General features: G+C 35.9%; 3 protein-coding genes across 10 annotated transcripts; 1 reads left to right on the top strand and 2 right to left on the bottom strand.

Annotated features, from left to right (window-relative positions):
• Positions 1–52: 52 nt before the first annotated feature.
• LOC124445024 (hexokinase-2-like) lies at positions 53–5,629 on the bottom strand. 3 transcript variants are annotated; one of them, XM_046995739.1, is made up of 6 exons: positions 5,326–5,629; positions 1,258–1,782; positions 893–1,185; positions 660–815; positions 436–586; positions 53–361 (listed from the first exon to the last, which is right to left on the bottom strand). In XM_046995739.1, the coding sequence occupies exons 1-6, from the start codon at positions 5,359–5,361 to the stop codon at positions 167–169; spliced, it is 1,356 nt and encodes a 451-aa protein (XP_046851695.1). In that variant the 5' UTR covers positions 5,362–5,629; the 3' UTR covers positions 53–166. The 3 variants fall into 3 exon arrangements, with proteins under 3 accessions (XP_046851695.1, XP_046851693.1, XP_046851696.1); XM_046995737.1 differs by lacking the exon at positions 5,326–5,629 and adding an exon at positions 2,573–2,823; XM_046995740.1 differs by lacking the exon at positions 5,326–5,629 and adding an exon at positions 2,189–2,285.
• LOC124445025 (TAF5-like RNA polymerase II p300/CBP-associated factor-associated factor 65 kDa subunit 5L) lies at positions 2,708–21,571 on the top strand. 6 transcript variants are annotated; one of them, XR_006948083.1, is made up of 7 exons: positions 5,424–5,562; positions 6,237–6,371; positions 6,478–6,671; positions 6,764–6,877; positions 6,977–7,168; positions 20,651–20,859; positions 21,096–21,131. XR_006948083.1 is itself a non-coding variant. In XM_046995743.1 (6 exons), exons 2-6 carry the CDS (start codon positions 6,239–6,241, stop codon positions 20,717–20,719), a joined length of 702 nt encoding a protein of 233 aa, XP_046851699.1. In that variant the 5' UTR covers positions 5,424–5,562; positions 6,237–6,238; the 3' UTR covers positions 20,720–21,131. The 6 variants fall into 6 exon arrangements, 4 of the variants coding, with proteins under 4 accessions (XP_046851697.1, XP_046851699.1, XP_046851698.1 ...); XM_046995743.1 differs by having other exon boundaries at positions 20,651–21,131; XR_006948082.1 differs by lacking the exons at positions 6,764–6,877; positions 6,977–7,168; positions 20,651–20,859; positions 21,096–21,131 and adding exons at positions 2,708–2,794; positions 3,170–4,098 and having other exon boundaries at positions 5,415–5,562; positions 6,478–6,662.
• On the bottom strand, positions 8,059–14,179 carry LOC124445020 (mucin-17-like). Its single transcript, XM_046995733.1, has 6 exons — positions 14,064–14,179; positions 13,912–13,996; positions 9,509–12,895; positions 9,060–9,314; positions 8,728–8,946; positions 8,059–8,537 (listed from the first exon to the last, which is right to left on the bottom strand). Exons 3-6 carry the CDS (start codon positions 12,444–12,446, stop codon positions 8,470–8,472), a joined length of 3,480 nt encoding a protein of 1,159 aa, XP_046851689.1. The 5' UTR covers positions 12,447–12,895; positions 13,912–13,996; positions 14,064–14,179; the 3' UTR covers positions 8,059–8,469.
• Positions 21,572–21,650: the final 79 nt, after the last annotated feature.

The following is a 21,650-nucleotide window of genomic DNA, read 5'->3' as shown; positions in this document are numbered from 1 at the left end:
AGACACTGTAACACTTAAACAACTACAATACAACAAAGTTTGACAAAAATTATGCAATTGCAAAATAGTATATCATTTATTTCTTTAAAGTAACATTGCTTTGTGCAATAAAAGGCATAATACAGTCCATGACAGTAAAAATATCACCGTAATAAGTCAGTATATTTCATGTTTGTTGTTGGCTTGCAACAGCAGCAACAAGTGCAGCTCCTTTGCCTGATCCGTCTTCAGATAACATTAATTTTATCGTGTTCCCAGGAAGAAGTTCACTCAGTGTACTCTCCATGTATGTCTTAAATTTTGGATGTTTCTTAAACAATGAACCATCCACAGCAATAGTACAACAAGAGCGTCCAATTTTCTAGGGATAAAATATGTAACAATAGCAGTTGCAATTAACTGTTAGTAGTTCTTATTAAAATTATGTAAACCAACCTTGACTATTGCTGCAAGGCCAGCAGAGGCAAGACGTGCAGCTCTTTCTGACATAACATGACAGATTTGTTTAAGACGATCTACATCTTCTGCTTTCTGCTCATCATAACCGAGCTCTTGCAAAACCTTGTTGATTCTTTCTGGTTGGCCACTTATAGCAAGAAGACATAGATGAAAAACATCAGTGCATATGTAAATAATTTGTTGTCATACTTGTATCTAACCTTTCTATGTCTGACACATATTTTGTCAAGAAGTTTTCCCTCTTGGCAATCTTCTCAGTGCACAAGCCACCAAAAAGTAATCCTTTTGAGATCAGGTGTACACAAACGAGTCTCACAATCTCTCCGAGATACATTCCCGAGATCATTTTCTCAAAACTAGAAATAGAGCAGTTTTTGATATGCAAGGTAAAAAAAACAATATTAGTATAGAATTATACTTTGTAAGAACATACATTTGATTTCCAGGGTTCAAAGAGTTTGCATCAACCTCTCGATCATATTCGGTTCGTATCCAATCCAAAGAGCCATTATCCCCGAATGCTCCCCATTCGGTATTAATAATGACTTGTTTTGGTTCATCAATTTTTCCTGTCCATTTTGCAACATTTTCCAGACGCTCCATGTAACAGGCATTTGTCCCTGTACCAAGAATAAGACCTATAGTGACCTCCTGGTCTTCCCAAGCACAAGACATAAGTGTGCCAGTGGTATCATTGACCAAACCAACAATTTCAATCATGTATTCCTGGTGGAAGAAATTTCTTTTTAATTACTAAATAAGATAAACAAAGGCACTCAAAAATCCTCTCACACCAACCTTCTTTCGAAGGAGAGCTTCTTTTAAAAGGACAACCACATCCTTATTCTCCACTCCAGATGCTGTAAAGCCCTTTGTCCACTTGACTAGTACACCTGAAGTGAGACTTAACATTTTCACCGGGAAGGAGAAGGTAAACCCTAAAGGTAGCACTTTGTCTTGTACATTTTTTTCTTTTACAAAATTACAAATACACTCAGCAATGTAATCAAATAATGTAACCGCATCACTGGTCATCAGGTCCTTGCTCATAGGCATGACTTTACTATCCATGGTGATGTGATTTTGTTCAATAGAGATCAACAAAACACGGAAATTTGTTCCACCAAGATCAAGAGCCAAAAAGTCACCAGATTCTTTTCCAGATGGTGTATTTCGTACATATGTTACTAACATTGCTATTGAAGACTTGAGCCTTGTTTCTTCATCGGCTGCAAGTCCATTGTTCATGTCCTCCGTTATTAGTTTCATTTGTTTAATCAGATCATCTTTCGACAGTGTAAGTTTGGCAAGTTGTCCCTCTACCTGTGATAAAATAAAAAATTTTTGTATGTTATTCTTGCAACACCAGTAGAAAAGGAACAGTTTTCCATTGAAAATGGTTGCATAATCAATAGAGATTGTCATTAACGACTTTAACCAAACAAAGCAAGCAGCTGGCTATAGTCAACAGTTGGAGCACTTGTAAGAATGAAAAGGAATTCATAATCAAAGAATTTGTACAACGTAGTCTCTTGGGGTATTTTATAAGATACAAAGAAGTAGGAAGTATTAAAATAACCACAAGGAAGTGAGACGGAAGAAAAGTAGAAGACATTGACAATAACAGATGAGAGTAGCAAACGTCGTTACGCTCGACAAATTACTCCATGAAATTTACAAAGCTAAATGATAAAGACTTCTTAGCATCTTCATAGCAATTTCTACTCACACTATTGTCATCCATTGTTCTCACACCACAAATATTATTATTGCAAAATATCTGTTGGCACACACCTTCGTAGAGCAAAGCTATATTCACACGTATGCATATGAATCGTTAACACATCATAAATATTCATTGTATAACATTATTTATACAGTATTTACATAGTTTAGCTTAGGCTTGTAATAGTATTCAAATGTTTCCCTAAACGTGTACTTAAAACATCGTAAATACGAGTAATTTATGGAAGGAAAAAATCTAGCACTAAAGCTTATCAAACCGTATACAATACTCAGTAATGGGTAAATTTGACATAAAACTGAATGAATATTTGCGTGATTATTGCTGGAACACTTGAGCATGTGCATTTCCAAACCAAAAACTACTTACTGTCACTCCATTAGTAAAGTATGTACGTAATCTTTGAATGAATTGTACACCAAAGTGCACAACGCTTCCAAGCATGTTTTATTCTACGTTTGTTGACAATTGCCAATAATCTTACAGGTCGAGGTAAATGTCCACCCGAAAAAAAACACTGCTTACTTTCAGTATTTCCACTCTGGTTATGAGATATCGCAAGAATGCGCAAGACGTTCTCGTCGAGGCAAGGTTCGTAAATAGTGGTGTTAGGTTTCAAGTGCTTGATAAACCAAAATCGTCCACAACTCAAGTGCGAGCATATTTATTCCCACAGAAGCTTTATGCTGAGAACATTATATAACCCAAATAGATGGACATCAAACCTTTTGCATGATATCGGCAAAGTTGGATGAAATAACAAAAAGAATAGAATAATTTTAACTTTCTTAGGATTAATTGAATAACAAGTGGTTAAACTAGTGATGTACTTAAAACTTGACCGTTTCAAAACTTGAGCCTGTTTTGCATGTTATCATTTAGTCAAAAGTCATGACCAGCAAAGAATATTTTCCCCATTTAAGACAATCACTATTATTTAAATAACCATAATTATAACCTTTACAGAAAGCAGTGGTTAGCAACGGAAGTTGAAGTTTGGCATTCCAGAGATATTGAATCAGTGTAAAGTGGAAGCATCATTAAAAATTACTATGTAAAATATTGTACATTTAAAGCAAAATTTCTCTGGATTTTCTGCGAATTATGAATGAAGACTCAAATGTAGACCAAGATAGCATTGAGTCAAAGCCATCTTCAAACATTTCTAAGTTAAGGAAGTTTAGCAATCCGTTGAAATCAGCTTCAGAATATACAGTTATGGATGCCCTTATTCAGAATGTTATTGAAGAGGAAAGTGGAGTTTCTAATGTCATTGCATCGTCGTCAATTTCTAAAGATGTTGAAACCTATCTTCAACAGCTTGAAGAACAGTTCGTTGCATTCAAGTCGTTTGTTGCTGGAACAAATCCTACATCGTACAGACAAGAACTCGTCGCTCTAAAGTACCCTCTTTTTGTCAACATTTATTTGGAATTAGTGCTGAAATTACAGGAGAAAAAGTCAGTGTTGTTTTACAGTCAGCATGCTGGTGACTTTTTCAATGAGCATAGAGATGAGCTGCAACATCTTCGCGGGATTACAGTGCCTGAAAAACTGAGCACTAGTGATATAGCCGCTAAGTTTCGAAAGAGCAAATTCGTTTACAAACTTTCACACAAAGCTTTCATATATTTGCTTCAGTTTCTAAGCACTCAGAGTAGAATCATGCTGCTTCGTTTTGTTGAAAAACACATTCACTTAGACGTGGATAACGTTAGGACTTCTTTGTGGGAAAATTTGAAGTCAGGTAAAATGAAACATGTCTTTGAAACAACTCAACAAAGTGATTCTGATGACACTCCAACAGAACTCTTGAGAGCAATAAAAGCAATGAAAGATGAACCACCAAATACACCACATGTGATTTTACATCATTTGGAAAACTGTCATCAAAGGTAATAGTTTTGGCTTTGAAAATAACATTTACCAGATAATTTCATCCACATCATCAACTCCTTTAAATTATATTTTCATTTTGCCATTTAATTTGTTCTTTTTTTTTTAACTTTATCAAATGACCTCATGTATTCGCCAATTATATCATAGTATAACATCTATAGAACTACACTACATCAGATATTTTGGTTCCAAGAATTTTTCAACTAATAATTAGTGTGGCCTTTTCCCCCATTAGACTCTGTGCTTGCTCCAGTATTGAACCTTGATTTTGTAGAATGCTTCATTAAATTGTGTACATAACTGCTTTTTGCAATCTGTTGTGTGGCAAAATGGTCTTAAAACAGACAGCTGTATCTTGTTCAAGGTTTGCTATTCACACCTAGTTAATATTCCTTAAAATTGCTTTAAGAGATGCCATTGACCAACTACTTGTAATTCCTTTGCTGAGTTTACTGAATGATTTGCAAGACAAGTCAGTAGGTTTTTGTAGCACTAACATTAAATTATCTAGTTTTGGATTGATATTTGATTATGAGTGGATGGGCAAAATAAGGATAGTTATCTATGATGCAGATTGTATAATTTAATTGACCTTAAGTCATCACATGTAACTCTCTAACAAAATGCTTATTTCCTACAAATATGACGTTTAGTACGAAAAAAACAATGTCGAATTTTCCATCAGTGTATTGTAACATTGCAGTCCTTTCTGTGTGTTAAATGAATACAAATCATACAAAATATAGATATACACATAACCAACTGCTGTGCACGTGGGCTTGCACATGTTGCACACGTGAGCTTGCACATGTCGGTAAAGGAAATCCAACGTATAATTAGATGTTAGCATGGAATTTTGATTGATCCAATTATCTGCTCATACGTTTCCATTTTTTACGAAATTTTGTACTTTGCCTCCTTACATCGTTATGCGAAAGTTGTTCATATTATTCGTTTTTACTAGTTTCCAAAATTTCCCATATTTTGTCCATCAACTTACTGAATATTTACGTTAAATCCATCTTGTTTTCCAATTGAATATTTCCCATCATATGATTACAGTACTTCAGTAGTAAGGAGCAAATTACGCGACCTCTTGAACCATTTTTTTATTTGATTACGCGCGCGCTTATTTTCAGTTTATGTTAAAATTACATTCGTTTATGATACCGTAAGTTTCGTGGGAGTCAAATGATTATAAAATAAAAAATTTGACGACTTACCCTTGTATTTTTCATCCATGGAATGTATATAACCATCGTGAAATCTTGTATTCTTCTTGTTGTTAAATGTTGTTTTTTAACTTCTCTAGTCTGACCTCAGCTGCTGTAACCAATGACGGACAACTGATGTGCGCAGGTTTCGAAGATTCTGCCGTGCGCTTGTGGAGTTTGACGAGAAAAAAATTGGTCGTGAATCGACGTGCTGGCGTCAACTGTCTGATGTCAATCTTAGCACTGGTACGCAGTATGCTAAGGTTGCACATAAAAATATTCTTAACATTTAAATTGTTCTTCTTGGTGTTGCATTACAAAGCTGCTTTACGCAATCCTTTCCATTGCAACAATTTAAAGTGTCACGTGCATGAGCATGTATTCACCGTGTGATCAACCTCGTGCACGATCATGTCACCAATTTTGGTAATTTGCCACCTTTGAGCAATATTTTTTTATCCGTGATATGACCATGTGTTGTAGGGTTGAGGATTTATGAGAGGAATGTTAAGGGAGGTACATATCTATATTTCCAAAAACAGACTGAGTCATTGATTGAACAAAAATTTATACCGAAGCAAATCCAAACCTAAACTTAACTCTTGAATCTCAAAATGTGCCAGTTTAGAGTGCTAACATCAGTTCATCTTAAAATTCCTTGCTTCTGTATTTAAAGTCTTTACAGTCCCTTGACGAATGATTCTTCCATTATTTTATTTATAACTATGAGCTAATGTGTCTTCACCAACAGCTGCCCTATATCGTTGGGAAAGGTGTCACAACATCCCAAACTTCACGCCCCTCGTCCTGTTACTATAGGTTCGAGTTGGGAGAAGCAATGTTTTGTTCTGTGAGGGATGGTTAGGGTAATTTTGACGCCAATGTTTACCATTAGATATAATTTGTATATGACTATTTAGAAATGTCAGATGTTGATGACGAGAAAAACATATCCAGAGATATGCTGACATTACGAGCTCATAGTGGACCTGTGTATGGCGTCTCGTTTTCAAAAGATAACACGTTTTTGCTTTCTGCGTCAGAAGATCTTTCAGGTATGACGTCTATACTTCTACTTGACCGACCTATTGCGCTTAAACTACACTAGATATGTACGGAATTCCTTTTTATTTACTGAATGTTTTTGTATTTTTATTATAGTACGATTATGGACAATGAATTCTTATACAAACAGAGTGTCGTACATAGGACATAATTACCCAGTATGGGATGTTGATCTTAATAATATGGATGTGTATTTTGTGACTGCATCCATGGATCAAACATCGAGACTTTGGAATCTGGAGTATAATTATCCATTGAGGATATTTGCTGGCCACGCTTCTAGTGTTGATGTAAGGAATGATTTGTTCAGATTTTCTTTTTTTGGTGTTTTTTTTGGGCATCTTCTTGACATAATCTTTGATTCGTTTTTTTTTCCTTCCAGACTGTAAGGTTCCATCCTAACTGTACATACATTGCCACAGCCTCAGCTGATGAAACATGTAGACTTTGGGATGTGCATACTGGATCATTTGTTCGTCTTTTTACTGGGCACAAAGTAAATGTCCTTTTTTTATCTCACTTAGTGAAGTCGTACATTGATGACACTTTTTCTTGTAAAGTTTTCAATTAAATATGCGACATTTTTGTATTTAAGGGTTCTATGTTTTGTCTCGCGTTTACTCCTGATGGTAAATATCTTGTCGGAGCTGGAGAAGATAGAATTATCCATATTTGGGACATTTCTACTGGACATAGAGTAAAACAGCTGATTTCGCATGCCCACACTTTATACACAGTCGCTGTAAACTCTTCAAACTTGTTGGCAAGCTCTGGAGGTGATGGCAAGGTATGTTTTTGGAATTTGAACGAAATTTTGAAAAAATCGCCAGAAGAAAATGACATTGGTTGTATGAAACCCTCACATACGTATAGAAGCAAATGTGATAACATAGTCACGTGTAATTTCACCAATGAAAATTTGCTTTACGCTGTGGGGAACTAAAATGTGTGTATCAACAGTCATATACGACACTTAGTTTCTATACACGTAAAGTCGGCCTTGAAATCGGTAAATGAAACACAAAATGGCGGCGTTTCGTATTTTTCTTTCGTATCGTTATTCTTCCACATAACATTTGGTCTGTTAATATACAATATGTCAGACTGCGCGCGGAAGAGACTGAGAACGAAAGGTAGACATACTATTTTTTGAGTATCTATTTTGTCTGAGTCATTTACTATCTTGACAATCAATCATTAATACCCACAATGCAATGGTGCACATGGTCGAACTTGACCTTCGATCATTGGTACATATTTCACAAATGCACATGGTACATTCAAGAGAAAGTAAAGTTTGAACGGAAAAGGGTCAGACAGCATGCGTTTGATTGGTGAATTTCGCTGATGCACATGGTACATTCAAGAGAAAGTAAAGTTTGAACGGAAAAGGGTCAGACAGCATGCGTTTGATTGGTGAATTTCGCTGATGCACATGGTACATTCAAGAGAAACTACAGTTTGAACGGAAGAGGGTCAGACATCATGCGTTTTATTGGTAAATTTTCTTTATGCCACCGAATCTATTGGACGCTTTAGTTTGTCATGTTTCTCCATGTTGGCTAGTAAATATTTGAATGTTACTTGGTGAGAGTTAGAAGACGTGAAAAAACTTGAGTTGGGTTGGCTGTAACACCGCAGAGAGATTTGAACATTTGTAAAGTGATATATACTGTGTTCTGTGGTTTTATATAATTTAATTAAATATTACAAATTGAACATTCGTTAGTCAGTTTTGTAATGTAGAAATCTACTAATGCGACGTCAGTCACAACAACACTCACACAACACAGCAACAGTTACAAAACATTCAAACAGCACAGTTGTTGCACAACACTCACACAACACAGCTGCAGTTACAAAACACTCGAGCAATTACGCAACACAGCCGTTACAAAACATTTAAATAACACAGTTGTTACACAACATCCACACAAAAGGCAACAGCAATATTTTATATACACAACTAAAATTAACTACACTAAGTACTGAATTTAAAGCTCCTCACGAGAGCACTCTTTACTGATTGTTATAAGATAACAAATATATACTTCATTAAGAAGGACGAGAATATGAAAATATTTTAATTTATTTCTGGCCATCAGTTGTCGGCAGTTTTCCAGCATGAATATTCTGCACATGTCTTCTTAAATCACCTAGTAACATTACATAAATATTAAAAAATACATTGAATCAGCAGGCCTGTACATACGGATATTGCATTAAATAATAAATCATTCTAGCACTGGTAACGTCTTGCTTAAAGGTAAAAAATAAGACGCCAACATCACAAACTTCCTTCAACAATCATTCACATATCGAATAACATACATGTTTATTGCTGACCTGATCTATTGAATGTCTTTGGACATTGGTCGCAAGGAAATGGCCGCTGTTCAGAATGTGTGACAACGTGTCGGCTCAATTTACTGGATGTTGCAAATGTCTTCGGGCAGCGAGGACAACGATGCGGTTTCTCTCCAGTATGAATGAAAGTATGCGTCTTTAGGGAAATTGTTGTTGCAAAAGTCTTGTCGCAATGTTTGCATTTGTATGGTCGTTCACCTAAACATTGAAAATGAAGGAATAGCTGTAATGACGTTACTTCAACCAAAGGACGTACATCTGAGATATACATTTGCCTCGTGGATAGGATGTATATATATATTCAATGGTACCTGAGTGAATTCTACTATGTCTCCGTAAATCATTGGAACTGTAAAAAGCTTTTGGACATTGTGTACATTTATGTGGTCTTTCCCCAGTATGTGTAAACACATGTTGTTGCAAACCAAATGGATGACGAAATGCCTTCTCGCAATGATTGCATTTCCACTTTCGTTGCGTCATATCTGGACACACGCGTTTGATGTGGCGTGCTAGGTAACTAAGCGAAGTGAATATCTTACCACATTTTCCACAAGTATAACTTTCTAAAAAAAGTTGTTAGAAAAGTATTGTTATATACACGTAAAGAACACAACTGTACGATGATGACGTTGGAAGATCACTAGTCATACACTTAGTTCACGGGTGATGTTGCTAAAGGAATGAAGACATTTTCTCCACTTTGACATGTGTGATATGTTTATATAAGTGAATGATGAATGAAAAATAGACTAACTACCTTTTCCAATAGTGTTTACTTGTGGATCGATAGTGACGTTATCAACTTTGAAAATTCCTTTATCAGTATCAAAGACAACTAGTGAATCATCTGATTTGTTTAGTTCACTAGTTTTACTCCTCGGTTCATTCTCCTCCTGTCTCAAACGAACAACCTGTTGCTCGTTGCCAATACTGAGTAGAGCCTTAATTGCTTGTTCCTTCATAGTCATTTCGATATTGCTCGGCATTTGAGCCATAGTTGTGTTCTCCGTGGAGCTTCCACCGAGAAGCTGTTGGTTAAATGAACTTGCAATATCTGGAAGAGTTACAGCTGTTGGCTGTATCGAAGGCAACTCTTTGATATTTTTTGTCCGCCCGCTGTCAAGTTGATGTTTAATGTTGTTATTCACAACGTTTTGATTAGTAGCTACGTTAACCCGAGGCTGACTAAAAAGTCGCAGAGTGGGTTTAGCCAAAGGTTCCCGCGGTAGGATTGGTCGCAATTTACGAGCCTGTGAAACATTTGATAAATATGTGGATTGATTCTGGGACGTTTTCATCACAACTGTGCTTTGTGATGAAGAATTTGAATGCAGTAATTGCTTACTGTCGATTACATTTGTAGATGGTGGTGTTGAAATCTGAATTGCAAACTGTTTCATTTTAACTGAAGGATCATTTACTTTCAATACAGGACCAATTGGAATATTACCCTTCAAAGAAGTGGTGATGTTTGTTGATGATTGAGGGAGAACACCATGTGATAATGTTGGAGACGTGGTGGTAATTGAGGGTTGAGTGAAAACACCATGTGACAGTGTAGGAGCAGAGGTAGCAGTTGATAGTTGACCTTGTGATGGAATTGAAGATATTGTTGAATTTGCTGGTCCAGATACACCTTGTAATAGTATTGGAGCAGTGGTGACAATTGATTGTCGATGAGCAACATCTTGTGATAGTCTTTGGGCAGTGATGGCAGTCACTGTTTGAGGAATACCTTGTGATAGTGTTGAAGCAATAAAGGCAGTTGATGGTGGCAGAGCAACACCCTTTGGTAGTACTGAAATAGCAGTGCCTATAGAATGTCGAGGAACACATTGTGATGGTATTGGTGCAGTTGTGTTAGTAGATGGTTGAGGAGCATATTGTGATAGTAAAGGACCATTGATGCTTGTTGACAGTTGAAGAAGACCTTGCAATGGTATTTGACCAGTAGTTCCAGTTGACAGTTGATGAACACCTTGCAATGGTATTTGACCAGTAGTTCCAGTTGACAGTTGAGGAACACCTTGCAATGGTATTTGACCAGTAGTTCCAGTTGACAGTTGAGGAACACCTTGCAATGGTATTTGACCAGTAGTTCCAGTTGACAGTTGAGGAACACCTTGCAATGGTATTTGACCAGTAGTTCCAGTTGACAGTTGAGGAACACCTTGCAATGGTATTTGACCAGTAGTTCCAGTTGACAGTTGAGGAACACCTTGCAATGGTATTTGACCAGTAGTTCCAGTTGACAGTTGAGGAACACCTTGCAATGGTATTTGACCAGTAGTTCCAGTTGACAGTTGAGGAACACCTTGCAATGGTATTTGACCAGTAGTTCCAGTTGACAGTTGAGGAACACCTTGCAATGGTATTTGACCAGTAGTTCCAGTTGACAGTTGAGGAACACCTTGCAATGGTATTTGACCAGTAGTTCCAGTTGACAGTTGAGGAACACCTTGCAATGGTATTTGACCAGTAGTTCCAGTTGACAGTTGAGGAACACCTTGCAATGGTATTTGACCAGTAGTTCCAGTTGACAGTTGAGGAACACCTTGCAATGGTATTTGACCAGTAGTTCCTGTTGAAAGTTGAGAAACATCTTGCGATGGTATTTGACCAGTAGTTCCTGTTGACAGTTGAGGAACACCTTGCAATGGTATTTGACCAGTAGTTCCAGTTGACAGTTGAGGAACACCTTGCAATGGTATTTGACCAGTAGTTCCAGTTGACAGTTGAGGAACACCTTGCAATGGTATTTGACCAGTATTTCCTGTTGACAGTTGAGGAACACCTTGCAATGGTATTTGACCAGTACTTCCTGTTGAAAGTCGAGGAACACCTTGCGATGGAATAGGTGCAGCAATAGTATTTGAAGGTTGGGGAACACATTGTGATAATTTTGGAGATGTTTGTTTTGAAGGTAATATACAATTTGGAAAATACACAGACACTAAAGGATTTGTCAATAAGGATGCATGATTTTGTTTTGATGAGGACTGCAATGTATTTATAGAAAGAACATTTGATAGAAGAAGATCTTTGCCACTTATAACCGAGTTTGCTTGGCTACTAACAGGCATTCCAAAGCTTTGTGTCAACAAACCTGGACTTAGCAATGGTGGTGCACAAGAAGATACTTGCAAATTATCTGGCAATGAGCTTGATGTATTTACAACAAGCTGCAATGAATTTCCACCATTATCCCCATCTAATTGTGCTGATGTTGTATTTCCACTACGACTGACCAAAGCAAACTGTTTTGCAAAAGTTTTGTCATTATTTATGGCCTCTTCAATAGATTTTTTTGTTTGAAGATGATCCTTGTCATGTGTTAAAATAGTATGATCAGATGGTGTAAGTTGACTTTCCAAGGTAACGCCGTTATTTGATTTTATGTCTTGCATATTTTTTGCCACCAAGCCATCTACAAGAGATTCAGAACATTTTTTATCAGCTGATGCTAGTTGATTAGAGAATATTTTGCTGAGGTTTGGCACAGTAATTTTCTGAAGTAGTTGAGCACATTCTGCAACAGTGATCGAGTTACAATCAATCACTTTTTCCAGCTTCTCTTTCAGCTCATCAAATGCACGTAGTTTCAGCTTCTCAGTGGCAGATGTTTTCTTTGGGCCAAAATTTAAATTCTTTGATTTGCTTACATCGGAGTTCTTCCTCGCAGAATTTTCTGACATTTTTACCTTTTTTGAATTGCCCCTATTTACAACTTCCTTTTTCCTAGCAGTTGTAGTTTTCGAATTATTACATTCAGATTTTGTACCACTTTTATGACAAATCTTTGAAATACTCCCTTTGCGACTTTGTTGTTTTCTTCCACCATTGGACTTGATTTCATTCTGGTTTTTGCATTTGTAACTCTTTCAGCATAAGCATTGTTATTTCTTCGCTTGCTTTGAATAAACTCATTATCTTCCTGCTTTGCTTTCCTCTTTCCTTTATTTCGTAAGGAGACTTTATTTTCTTGCTCACCAGCCATTACCAATGAAACTGGAGTGGTTCGACCAGAGCGAAGTGTTATACCTTCGACTTTTGTGGTTTCTTCATTCTCTATGTTGCAGTCAGTTAAATCATCAACATTTGTCAGCAAACACCCTGATTTTGAGTCTGTTGCATTGTCATCATCCTAGAAAAAAACTTTTTATTTGAAACCTCTTTTACTTCGATGTTTGAGTAACCTTATCCTAGTGCTATACTACAGAGAGAAATTTCCAAGAATTTTTTTATAATATAATACTACTACTAAATGGGTGTGTACATTTTGAGCTTGATTTGTTAAACTTGAAGTACAAAGTTGAAGTACAAAGTTGAAGGAAAGCATAGTTTCCATATGGTCGTCTCAAATCTTGGAGCTTTCCATTCCGAAACAACTCTATGTGTTTATAAGCGAGTCACGAGACTCCGACAGGTCATCATATTATTGACGGCCATATGGAAACTTCTCTCAAGCATGAAAAGTCATCAACATTTGAATTGGAGCCGTGAACATATTTCCCCCACAAAAATATAGTATACTACAGGTCGTAGAAGGAAATGACTACTATCGCTTGAATTTTTTTTTATTTTTGTTTCGAAGAGTTTTCCCTGTGTCTCGCGGCTGTGTGTTAACTTTGTATGCGTATGAAATGAAAATAATGACGCGCTCTTTTTGACAAAATCCTCATAAATGTAGCCATTGCACTGAATCGTTACAATAAAATTCACACAGAATAGTTTGAGTAATCGTTAAGTGGTATCTAGTGCCACAACTGAACGAAGAATAGTGTTTTTCGAGTATAAATTCCATGAAACATATTGCATCGTCATCATACGATAGTGTATACGTCAAAATACTACGATTATAAACGAAACGAAAGCAAAATAACTCAACAACATTAATTCAAAATCATAAAGCTATCATAGTAAACACATTATTCTTTGATATAGAAGTGTACGTAGTACGTTCAACTTTGTCACCTATTGCGTGTGTTGTGAATATATTTGCAAAGTTTATTGTTATGTACACAACATTTTCGTATTTTGTTGATAACATTTCCCCGTGCATTAGTAACATCTTATAATATCCACATTCATAAATAAACGTGAAGATAAAAATTAGTATTGGTTGGTGAAATTAAATCGGTTAAACAGCGATTGCTTTACCTTTCGCTTTCCATGTAATATGCTTCCCAATTCCGGCTTTTCACCATGCATCCAAGTATACTTGGAAGAATGAACTCTGTTTCGTCTAGATAAATTACAACATTACAATAAACCAACACGATACAAGTTAGATAACACCTTTTATCTCTAACCTTGCTCTTACACCGACAACAGAAGTTTCCATGAGTTAAAAATTGAATTTCTTAACAATATATTGTGTTTGTCTTCAAACACATTTCCCCGCAGCCAGAGTAAACCCCATCAGGCATCAACATATGTTTACGAACTGCGTAAAGCTTATTAATACTACGCATGCTCGGAATTGAAAACCGCTGTATTGTCGCGGGAAACAGGCGCAAACTCAATCAGTGTTACATTGTTACAACAGGGTTATAATTTAATAGATTATAGATGTTTTGTTTGTTTATAAATTATAACTTTTGATGCAGTTTGACTTTGGCATTAATTTTCATGCGCTTTGCATAAAATTAGATGTACAAAGACAAATGGAAGATTTGAATAGCAGGAGTAAATATGGAGCTTCTTTTCGTTATTCTGACCGTCGCAAATAAATGTCAAACATTGTCCAAACTTGGTTGACTAAATAATCAATTGGTGAGATAAATCATCTCTTGCTAAATTAATTAATCAATTGGTACACTAAATAATCAAATGGCGAACTAAATAGCTCAGTGTTTTGGCGACTCTAAACCTTTTTTACCATCAGATTCTGTCGTTGCAATAAAATTGTGTTGCAATAAAAACTTTAGAAAAATATGCTTTGAAGATGTTAACTTTTGACAAGTTAGACAAGACACTATTACATATTTGCACTTGTAGAGTCAAACTTAGGAACGTCAAAATTTCATTAAGAACGTTTTTTTATATTTAAACAAACACGGTGAATCACCCCCCCCCCGATTTGCAGCTGATGTCCCATTTTTTTGATGTACATTTTTATGACTGGGATTTAATTAATGTCATTTCTCTTTAGATAGATAAAAAAACCTAAAACATTTCTCAAAGTTTGTGAGATACTTTTGATTTCAACGAGATAAACAACCGTTGTCTAGACACTTTTTTCTTTGTCCTAAATATTAATTAATTCTCTCGAAACAGCACGAGGATACTGTCATATTCGTTGTCAAATGTCTTTCTCCAAAACGTTTGCGTTAGTAAGGTAAGAAAATGCTAGCGCGCACATTAATGAAATCACGTTAGATTGTTGAGATTGCATAAAGTTTGTTTATAATATCTCTGCAACAATCGATTGTAACTAGGTGGGCATACTCCAGAGTTAAGAGTCCAGCAGGTCATTAGTGTGCCCGTGTCAGGCAATAACGTTTTTTCCCTCGACCTTCCCACGTCATGTCAATATTCTGATCTCACTTTAGTTATAGTGAGCCACGCATGTCAGGCAATAACGTTTTTTCCCTCGACCTTCCCACGTCATGTCAATTTTCTGATCTCACTTTAGTTATAGTGAGCCACGCATGTCAGGCAACGTTTTTCCTCGACCTTCCACGTCATGTCAATTTTCTGATCTCACTTTAGTTATAGTGAGCCACGCATGTCAGGCAATAACGTTTTTTCCCTCGACCTTCCCACGTCATGTCAATTTTCTGATCTCACTTTAGTTATAGTGAGCCACATTTTTACTCAAGATTATATCACATCAAAAATACATCTTTCAATAGTGCTCAAACTGTCAACATAATTTAACTACTCCATTAATGGAGCATGTCTGTTTGCTTTAAATAACCTGTGATAACCATCGCACAATTTCCAATCATATGAAACAGTATTTAATCTAATAAACTCTTCAAGCTGGAGTGCATCTTTTTGATATATTCATTGGCGCTATCACGCTATCTTTCTTGTAGTTACATTACGTCTCTTTACATCGACATTCATATTAAATAAAGAGCTCGCTATTTGCATAATTCCTGCGCACTTATTAGCATAATACGCGCGCAAATTCGACGTCATGTGTGGTATTTTGGGTCCACAATGGTTGCTGTTAATTAAGTTATACTTTTTGTCTACGTTATCAAGGCACGTGAAAGCATAGCGTCATTGTAATGCACGAAAAGTTTGTCCACATGGTGCTTAATAAAGTACTCAAAGAGCGTTAATCGGATGACATGAGAAAGAAATAGGTATCATACAGAAGAATTCTTAATTGCTGCTTAATAAGAGGAAATGCGAGTTAATTTGATACATCTATTCATTTCTTGTGTTTTATATACGATCGAAACTCGTCCATTTACTATTTAATCATTTTCAAATAGTAAAACAGAGACTTTGTCGGGGTGACAAAATTGAATATCGCCTTAAAAAGAGCAATTGTAGTGAATGGACCGAAACCAAATAAAAAACACGAAACCCAAGATAAAGCCGAGGAAAAATTAACCAGAGTAAACAAAGAAATCTTAATCTTTTTCTTGATTTTCTCTGGTTAGATTTTGTCTCGGTTTTATCTTGGGTTTCGTTATTTGTTTTCAGTCCATTTACCATGGCAATTGCTCTCTCTCGCTATATACAATCATTTAATCGATTAAAGACTGTAAAATTTAAAAAATGATGACATGTCACTGTTGGAAAACTCAAACATATTCTGTCCACCGTGAGTGAGGACAGAATATGTTCATAATCTTGCTGGCTCATTGTCTGGGAAATTTTCGTAGCTTTATGTATTGCTATCTTCTGTTTTGTTGCTTTCGGTAGCGCTCGTCACATTTGTTCAAATAACTTCATAATTTCCTTAAGTTAGTCTGGAAATCTTGCCTTTGAATTCCCCCATTCATTGAATATGCAGGTCAGTATTCAACTTCTTAAATGGATTTTCCTGTACAGACTGTCCATTAATGTTGTTTGATGCGTTTGGTAATGAACTAAGATTGATATTTAATAACCTATTCAGATAAACACCCTGCTTACATAAGAATTACTTTAAACGTTGTTTAAAGTATGGTTTTTCCTTTATATAGTTCTTCTTTTTCAAGAAATGAAAATTTTTATTTCTATCCAATGAATGCAAAATCATAACTATTTTATTGTGAACCTATGACTCACTCCATTCGTTTTGTGAGAGGTACACTATTTTTTCAAAGGTCCTTAGGATGATCTTTCTTCTAATTAAAACCTCAATTTCAACTTCATCTACAGCAAATTGTCATATTTCCACGATAAGAAAACTGTCTCTTTATAAGTGTGTAAGATGTTTTCACAAGGCTGTTGATCTTTGGATGTTGCGTGTTTTCACAGCTCATGCAATAAAACTATCTTGAATAAACAAATACGACAGCGAGAAAATATATTGTCAACTTTATCTTATCGCGCGACCTCAACTTGCAAAATGTCCCAATTGTGAAATCTGATCGCTTATTATTCGCGACAACTGTCCTCGGCACGAAGAAAAAGTTTCTGCTCAAATCAAATGTGTCCTTTCAGACACAGTCTTGTCAATCATTGATTACGTACGCATTTCTATAGCAGCAGATCATTCTTAAACCCTCTTGAAAAGTTACAGTTGCGCATTTGCGATTGTCAATGGCACAGTGCTAGCACGCCCATAGCTAAATCTCCAACAACCTGCACGCGATTTTATTTCTCGTCTCGTCTGGTGCTTCCGAAGGAGTAACTTTACGAGATCAATGTGAAGAAAATTCCATTATAAAATTTGGAAACAAGGTTGTATTTGCCATAAGATTTTCTTCAGCCAAAGGGACGTTGGTCACACGGAGGACAATCTCAACATGCTCCCAGGCTTGGCGCGATATAGTGTCTCCTCACTTATGAGTGGTCAAGCTCAAGATTCTAGTCTATTTGCTCCATATTCGCCAACTTTTTCAAGTATTCATTCCATGGACAAAACTCAGGTCTATCCATCAGACTGCTATCGTCGACAAGAGTACACAGCGCGAACAACAAGTACTCCAAATAGCCCTCAACAATTTTGGCCGAATGCTTCAAACGCATGGTGTTCTCCACCAGCTATGCAGTACGGTGGAAACATGACTGCATATAATCATAATCCTGGTGAGTGCGACAACATTCTTACTTTTGCAGTAAATTACCAGCAACTGACTGTCGATGTTTGAAGAAGTTCTTGTCGTTACAAATCGTCTTCGTTTATTTACTCTCACATTGAGAGAGTTTCAATTTTAACAAATAACGAAAATTTACGTTTCCATTTACTTGTCGCGCACACGTAGCTTAATATCATCACGGAAAAGCTCCAAATTAATTCAGTCAATAATGCTAAATGAACCCAAAAAGATGTTTAAACTCGACATTTGTCAATATAAGACTATGTTCGGAAGGATATTCCACTAAATGATTATATGATTGAGTTTATAATGTTTATCAATATTGTCAATATGACAATATTTCTTATGACGAGTATGCCAGAACAGTTAACCACATTGCTATAATAGAGCCAGCCGTATTTATTAGACTGAGTCTAAACACAAAACAACAAGGGAACTCCTCGATGATATATGACTAAAACTAGGAAATTAAAAACGACATGTTTTGTTTGTTTAAAGAAAGTATTATTTACGCGATTTATGAGTTTCTCTTCGTACGTTGGGTACGTAACTTGCGCCAAAAAGTTGATTTGCATATTTTGCGTGCGTTATGTTACATTGATGCAATTAAGAAACGTTTAATAAAAAAGCTGTATTGAGGAGAGTTGAAAATACGTGTTAATTGATCATTGAAGATCGTTTAGCGTGTTGTTACATTGTCGCTTTCTTCATTTCGCTTCCAAAATATGCTACTACGGTTTTTGCTGTTTTCGAAATGTTGCTTTCGAGTTTTCAAAATTGGGCGATTATTGCAAATCACTGAGCAAGTCATGGTGTTTATCTTGAGACGGATGTTTGAAAATCACCGAATAAATATTGAGGGCTTTCCTCGAAATTTCGATTCTAATTTCCATCGCTTTTAAATGGAAAGTTGCTTTAGGAATCTTGAACGGAAAGACGTTTGTCGTCGTGTGTTTGTGTATTGTTTGAAAGCCAAGGTTATTGTTGAAAATACAAATACAAAATCACCTAATGATTAGTCGGCTGTTTTTTCTAACGAACATACAGATGACGCAAAATAGCGAATGTCTATATTTTCGTCCAAAGCACGGAAAAAGACTGTTTTAATTCTTACTGTTGTAAAGCAGGATTTCCATCCAACATTACCACACGTTTTTCAGTGTTACTATCGTATTTATTGTGCGATCGTTAGTTTTTGGAGCTTAGAAAAAGCATTAATATAAATATTCTTTGGAAACATCTGGTGAGCATCATTGTTGGCATGTATTTTGCCTTTTTGGTCAATCTGATGTTTCCTGAGATAATCTTTGAACGTGAGAATAAAATTGGTTTTTAGTAAACAAACTATAATTGTAATCTGAAGTATAATCGTTTAATTTTTATTGAAGAGGACAGCGCGCTCTTCCATGACCGAGCTGGCTACGTCTTTTTCGCTGTTTGTGCAAATTAGTTTTAAAAAAAATGTTTAGAAAAATCTTTTCTTTCTTGCAAGATATTTAAGGTCATTTTGAAATTGAAATTGAAAAAATTGTTCATGGTCTTCAGTACAGTTGTTAAGATTTGTCAATTTATATGTGAAGGCTTGGTAGGTACGTAGCTAGCTGGCTAGGTAGCTATCACTTTTCAGAAAGCTGTGATAACAGACATTTTCTGGTAAGAAGCAGATAAGAATTCGATTAAGATAGACCATATGAACATTTTACAGTTGATGTTTTTAACAAGAATCGCAACCAGACTTTTTCTTAATGAATGGTTTTTCCTTGTACGTGTAACTTGCGATGAAAAAAGTTGAGCTTTAAAATTGCTTTTAATCGGTTTCTTTGTGACTATCGTAAACTGTAAAATGACGAGTGCTGATTGATCTTTTAAAGCGGTCATTGGCTTTGGCTTTACCAAGTGGAAAGCTTACCAAATGAAGAGTTTTTTTTCGCACATAAGGCTTGTCGAGTCTCTAGATGCGATTTACTATATAAAGTCATAAGTAATGACAGTTTTACTGCAGTGTCTTAACTTGCGTGCAAATATTTACACGGCCTTCTGGTTGTCTGTCTTAATTTAAAGGTTGACTAGTAATATCGACGTTATCAGATTAGCAAATCAAATAATCTTACGTCTACTATTATTTACGTTGCAATATTTCTGACGTTATAATTGCATTCCACGTAGGAGTTTGATAAATAAAATGCACACACATGGAAGGATCAGTCAACATCGTGCACTATGTGTACGCGACCAGTATTTGCGATTAGAATGGAATTCTCCAACTTTAATAAGCTTACGTCGTTAGGATGACTTACAAATAGATCTTGTAAACGTCATGTTTGTATTGTGATGTGGTGTTCCATCAAAGTGGGCGCCATACTAAGAAACTATTACAGTTCTTGAACACATAATGTGTGTATATTTAGGTGTTCTGTTGCTATTGTTTGCATCGCAACAAGCAATCTTCAAATGCAGAGCAGCCACATGCAGACTAGTATATTCAGCTGTAAAACGATTGTTTGTTTTGGCTCCACCTGTCTCCTGAACTGAAATTATATTTTGTTCCCCAAACCTTGCACTTTAAGTCTTCTTTACACCATATTTTCAATTATTTTATTGTACAAATTCATGATCAAACCAAACAAGATTTGATTCGAGGAAAAAGAAGCAAACGATTTCTAATACTCTCCATGATGTTATTCTAGCAACAGGGTATCCCTGTGGAAACTACTATTTCTCTGATTACAACGTTGATAGAGATGAGAAGGACATGAAAAAGAAGAGAACGCGTACGGCGTTTTCAACTGATCAAATAAAGAATCTGGAAAAACGTTTTGTATCAAATCATTACGTTGTCGGTGCAGAAAGACAGAAACTTGCCAACGAACTTGACCTTTCAGAAGCCCAAGTTAAGGTGGGCAGCAAAACTTCACCTTTGTATAATGCTAATCTAGATGGTATCAGAGAAACCTCAAGGCAAAATCAGGAAATCTTTAATATTTTCTCAAGTGTACAATTTACAAACTCTTTATGGGTTGTCGCTTTGGGCATTTTAAGTCTCTTCTAGGACGCACTTTTATTTAATATTCTGGCAAGACACATACCGTTTGAAGCAACATTTGACTAACATAGGCTGTTTTGTGTATGTAGGTATGGTTTCAAAATCGACGAACTAAATACAAGAAAGAAAAAGAACTAGAAAAGCTAGGGAAACGAAGAGTGAAAAGAAAAGGCGAACACCACATTAGAAAATGGCAAATACTAACGAAACATTTTGGACCTGATACCGAAGAGCTATTTTCTGATCCGTGAATGTGGAAAAGAATATTTCGATAATAGTATTTGTTGAGAATAATGGTTATCCTATCCATTTTATTTGGCTGCATTTGTGGTAATTTCTTTCATCATAAGGGCTGAAGATCTTTGATTTCATATGTCACCTGATAGAAAAATGGTCAGGATCAAGAACAAGGATGACAAAAGGGCTTCGTTACAGAAAAGAACATGTTCCAAAATATGTTCTATACTCATGCACACATTGTATGAAAGCAGTGGGATTTAGTCAAATTATGTAAATAATCAAACATGTAATGTATTTAAAGAATAAAATATATTCATCGTTTTAACATGATTTTTAGAATCTTCAACTGCTAACTACCTATACCGGCTATACGTGTTGTTAAACACAGCAAATTTTCAGGAAAT

The sequence above is a fragment of the Xenia sp. Carnegie-2017 genome, unplaced genomic scaffold, assembly GCF_021976095.1.
Source record: "Xenia sp. Carnegie-2017 unplaced genomic scaffold, XeniaSp_v1 HiC_scaffold_21, whole genome shotgun sequence".
NCBI lineage: Eukaryota > Metazoa > Cnidaria > Anthozoa > Malacalcyonacea > Xeniidae > Xenia > Xenia sp. Carnegie-2017.
This window is presented reverse-complemented; position numbering and strand designations above follow the sequence as displayed.

Coding starts and splice junctions, on each gene's coding strand:
- LOC124445024 (XM_046995737.1), bottom strand. CDS start 2,647: ATGCTTGGAAGCGTTGTGCACTTTGGTGTACAATTCATTCAAAGATTA. Junction 1,783..2,572: donor ACTTTACTAATGGAGTGACA/GTAAGTAGTTTT, acceptor ATTTTATCACAG/GTAGAGGGACAACTTGCCAA. Junction 1,186..1,257: donor AAGCTCTCCTTCGAAAGAAG/GTTGGTGTGAGA, acceptor TTCTTCCACCAG/GAATACATGATTGAAATTGT.
- LOC124445025 (XM_046995741.1), top strand. CDS start 3,308: ATGAATGAAGACTCAAATGTAGACCAAGATAGCATTGAGTCAAAGCCA. Junction 4,099..5,414: donor TTGGAAAACTGTCATCAAAG/GTAATAGTTTTG, acceptor TAACTTCTCTAG/TCTGACCTCAGCTGCTGTAA.
- LOC124445020 (XM_046995733.1), bottom strand. CDS start 12,446: ATGTCAGAAAATTCTGCGAGGAAGAACTCCGATGTAAGCAAATCAAAG. Junction 8,947..9,059: donor ACATAGTAGAATTCACTCAG/GTACCATTGAAT, acceptor TTCAATGTTTAG/GTGAACGACCATACAAATGC. Junction 8,538..8,727: donor AAAGACATTCAATAGATCAG/GTCAGCAATAAA, acceptor TAATGTTACTAG/GTGATTTAAGAAGACATGTG.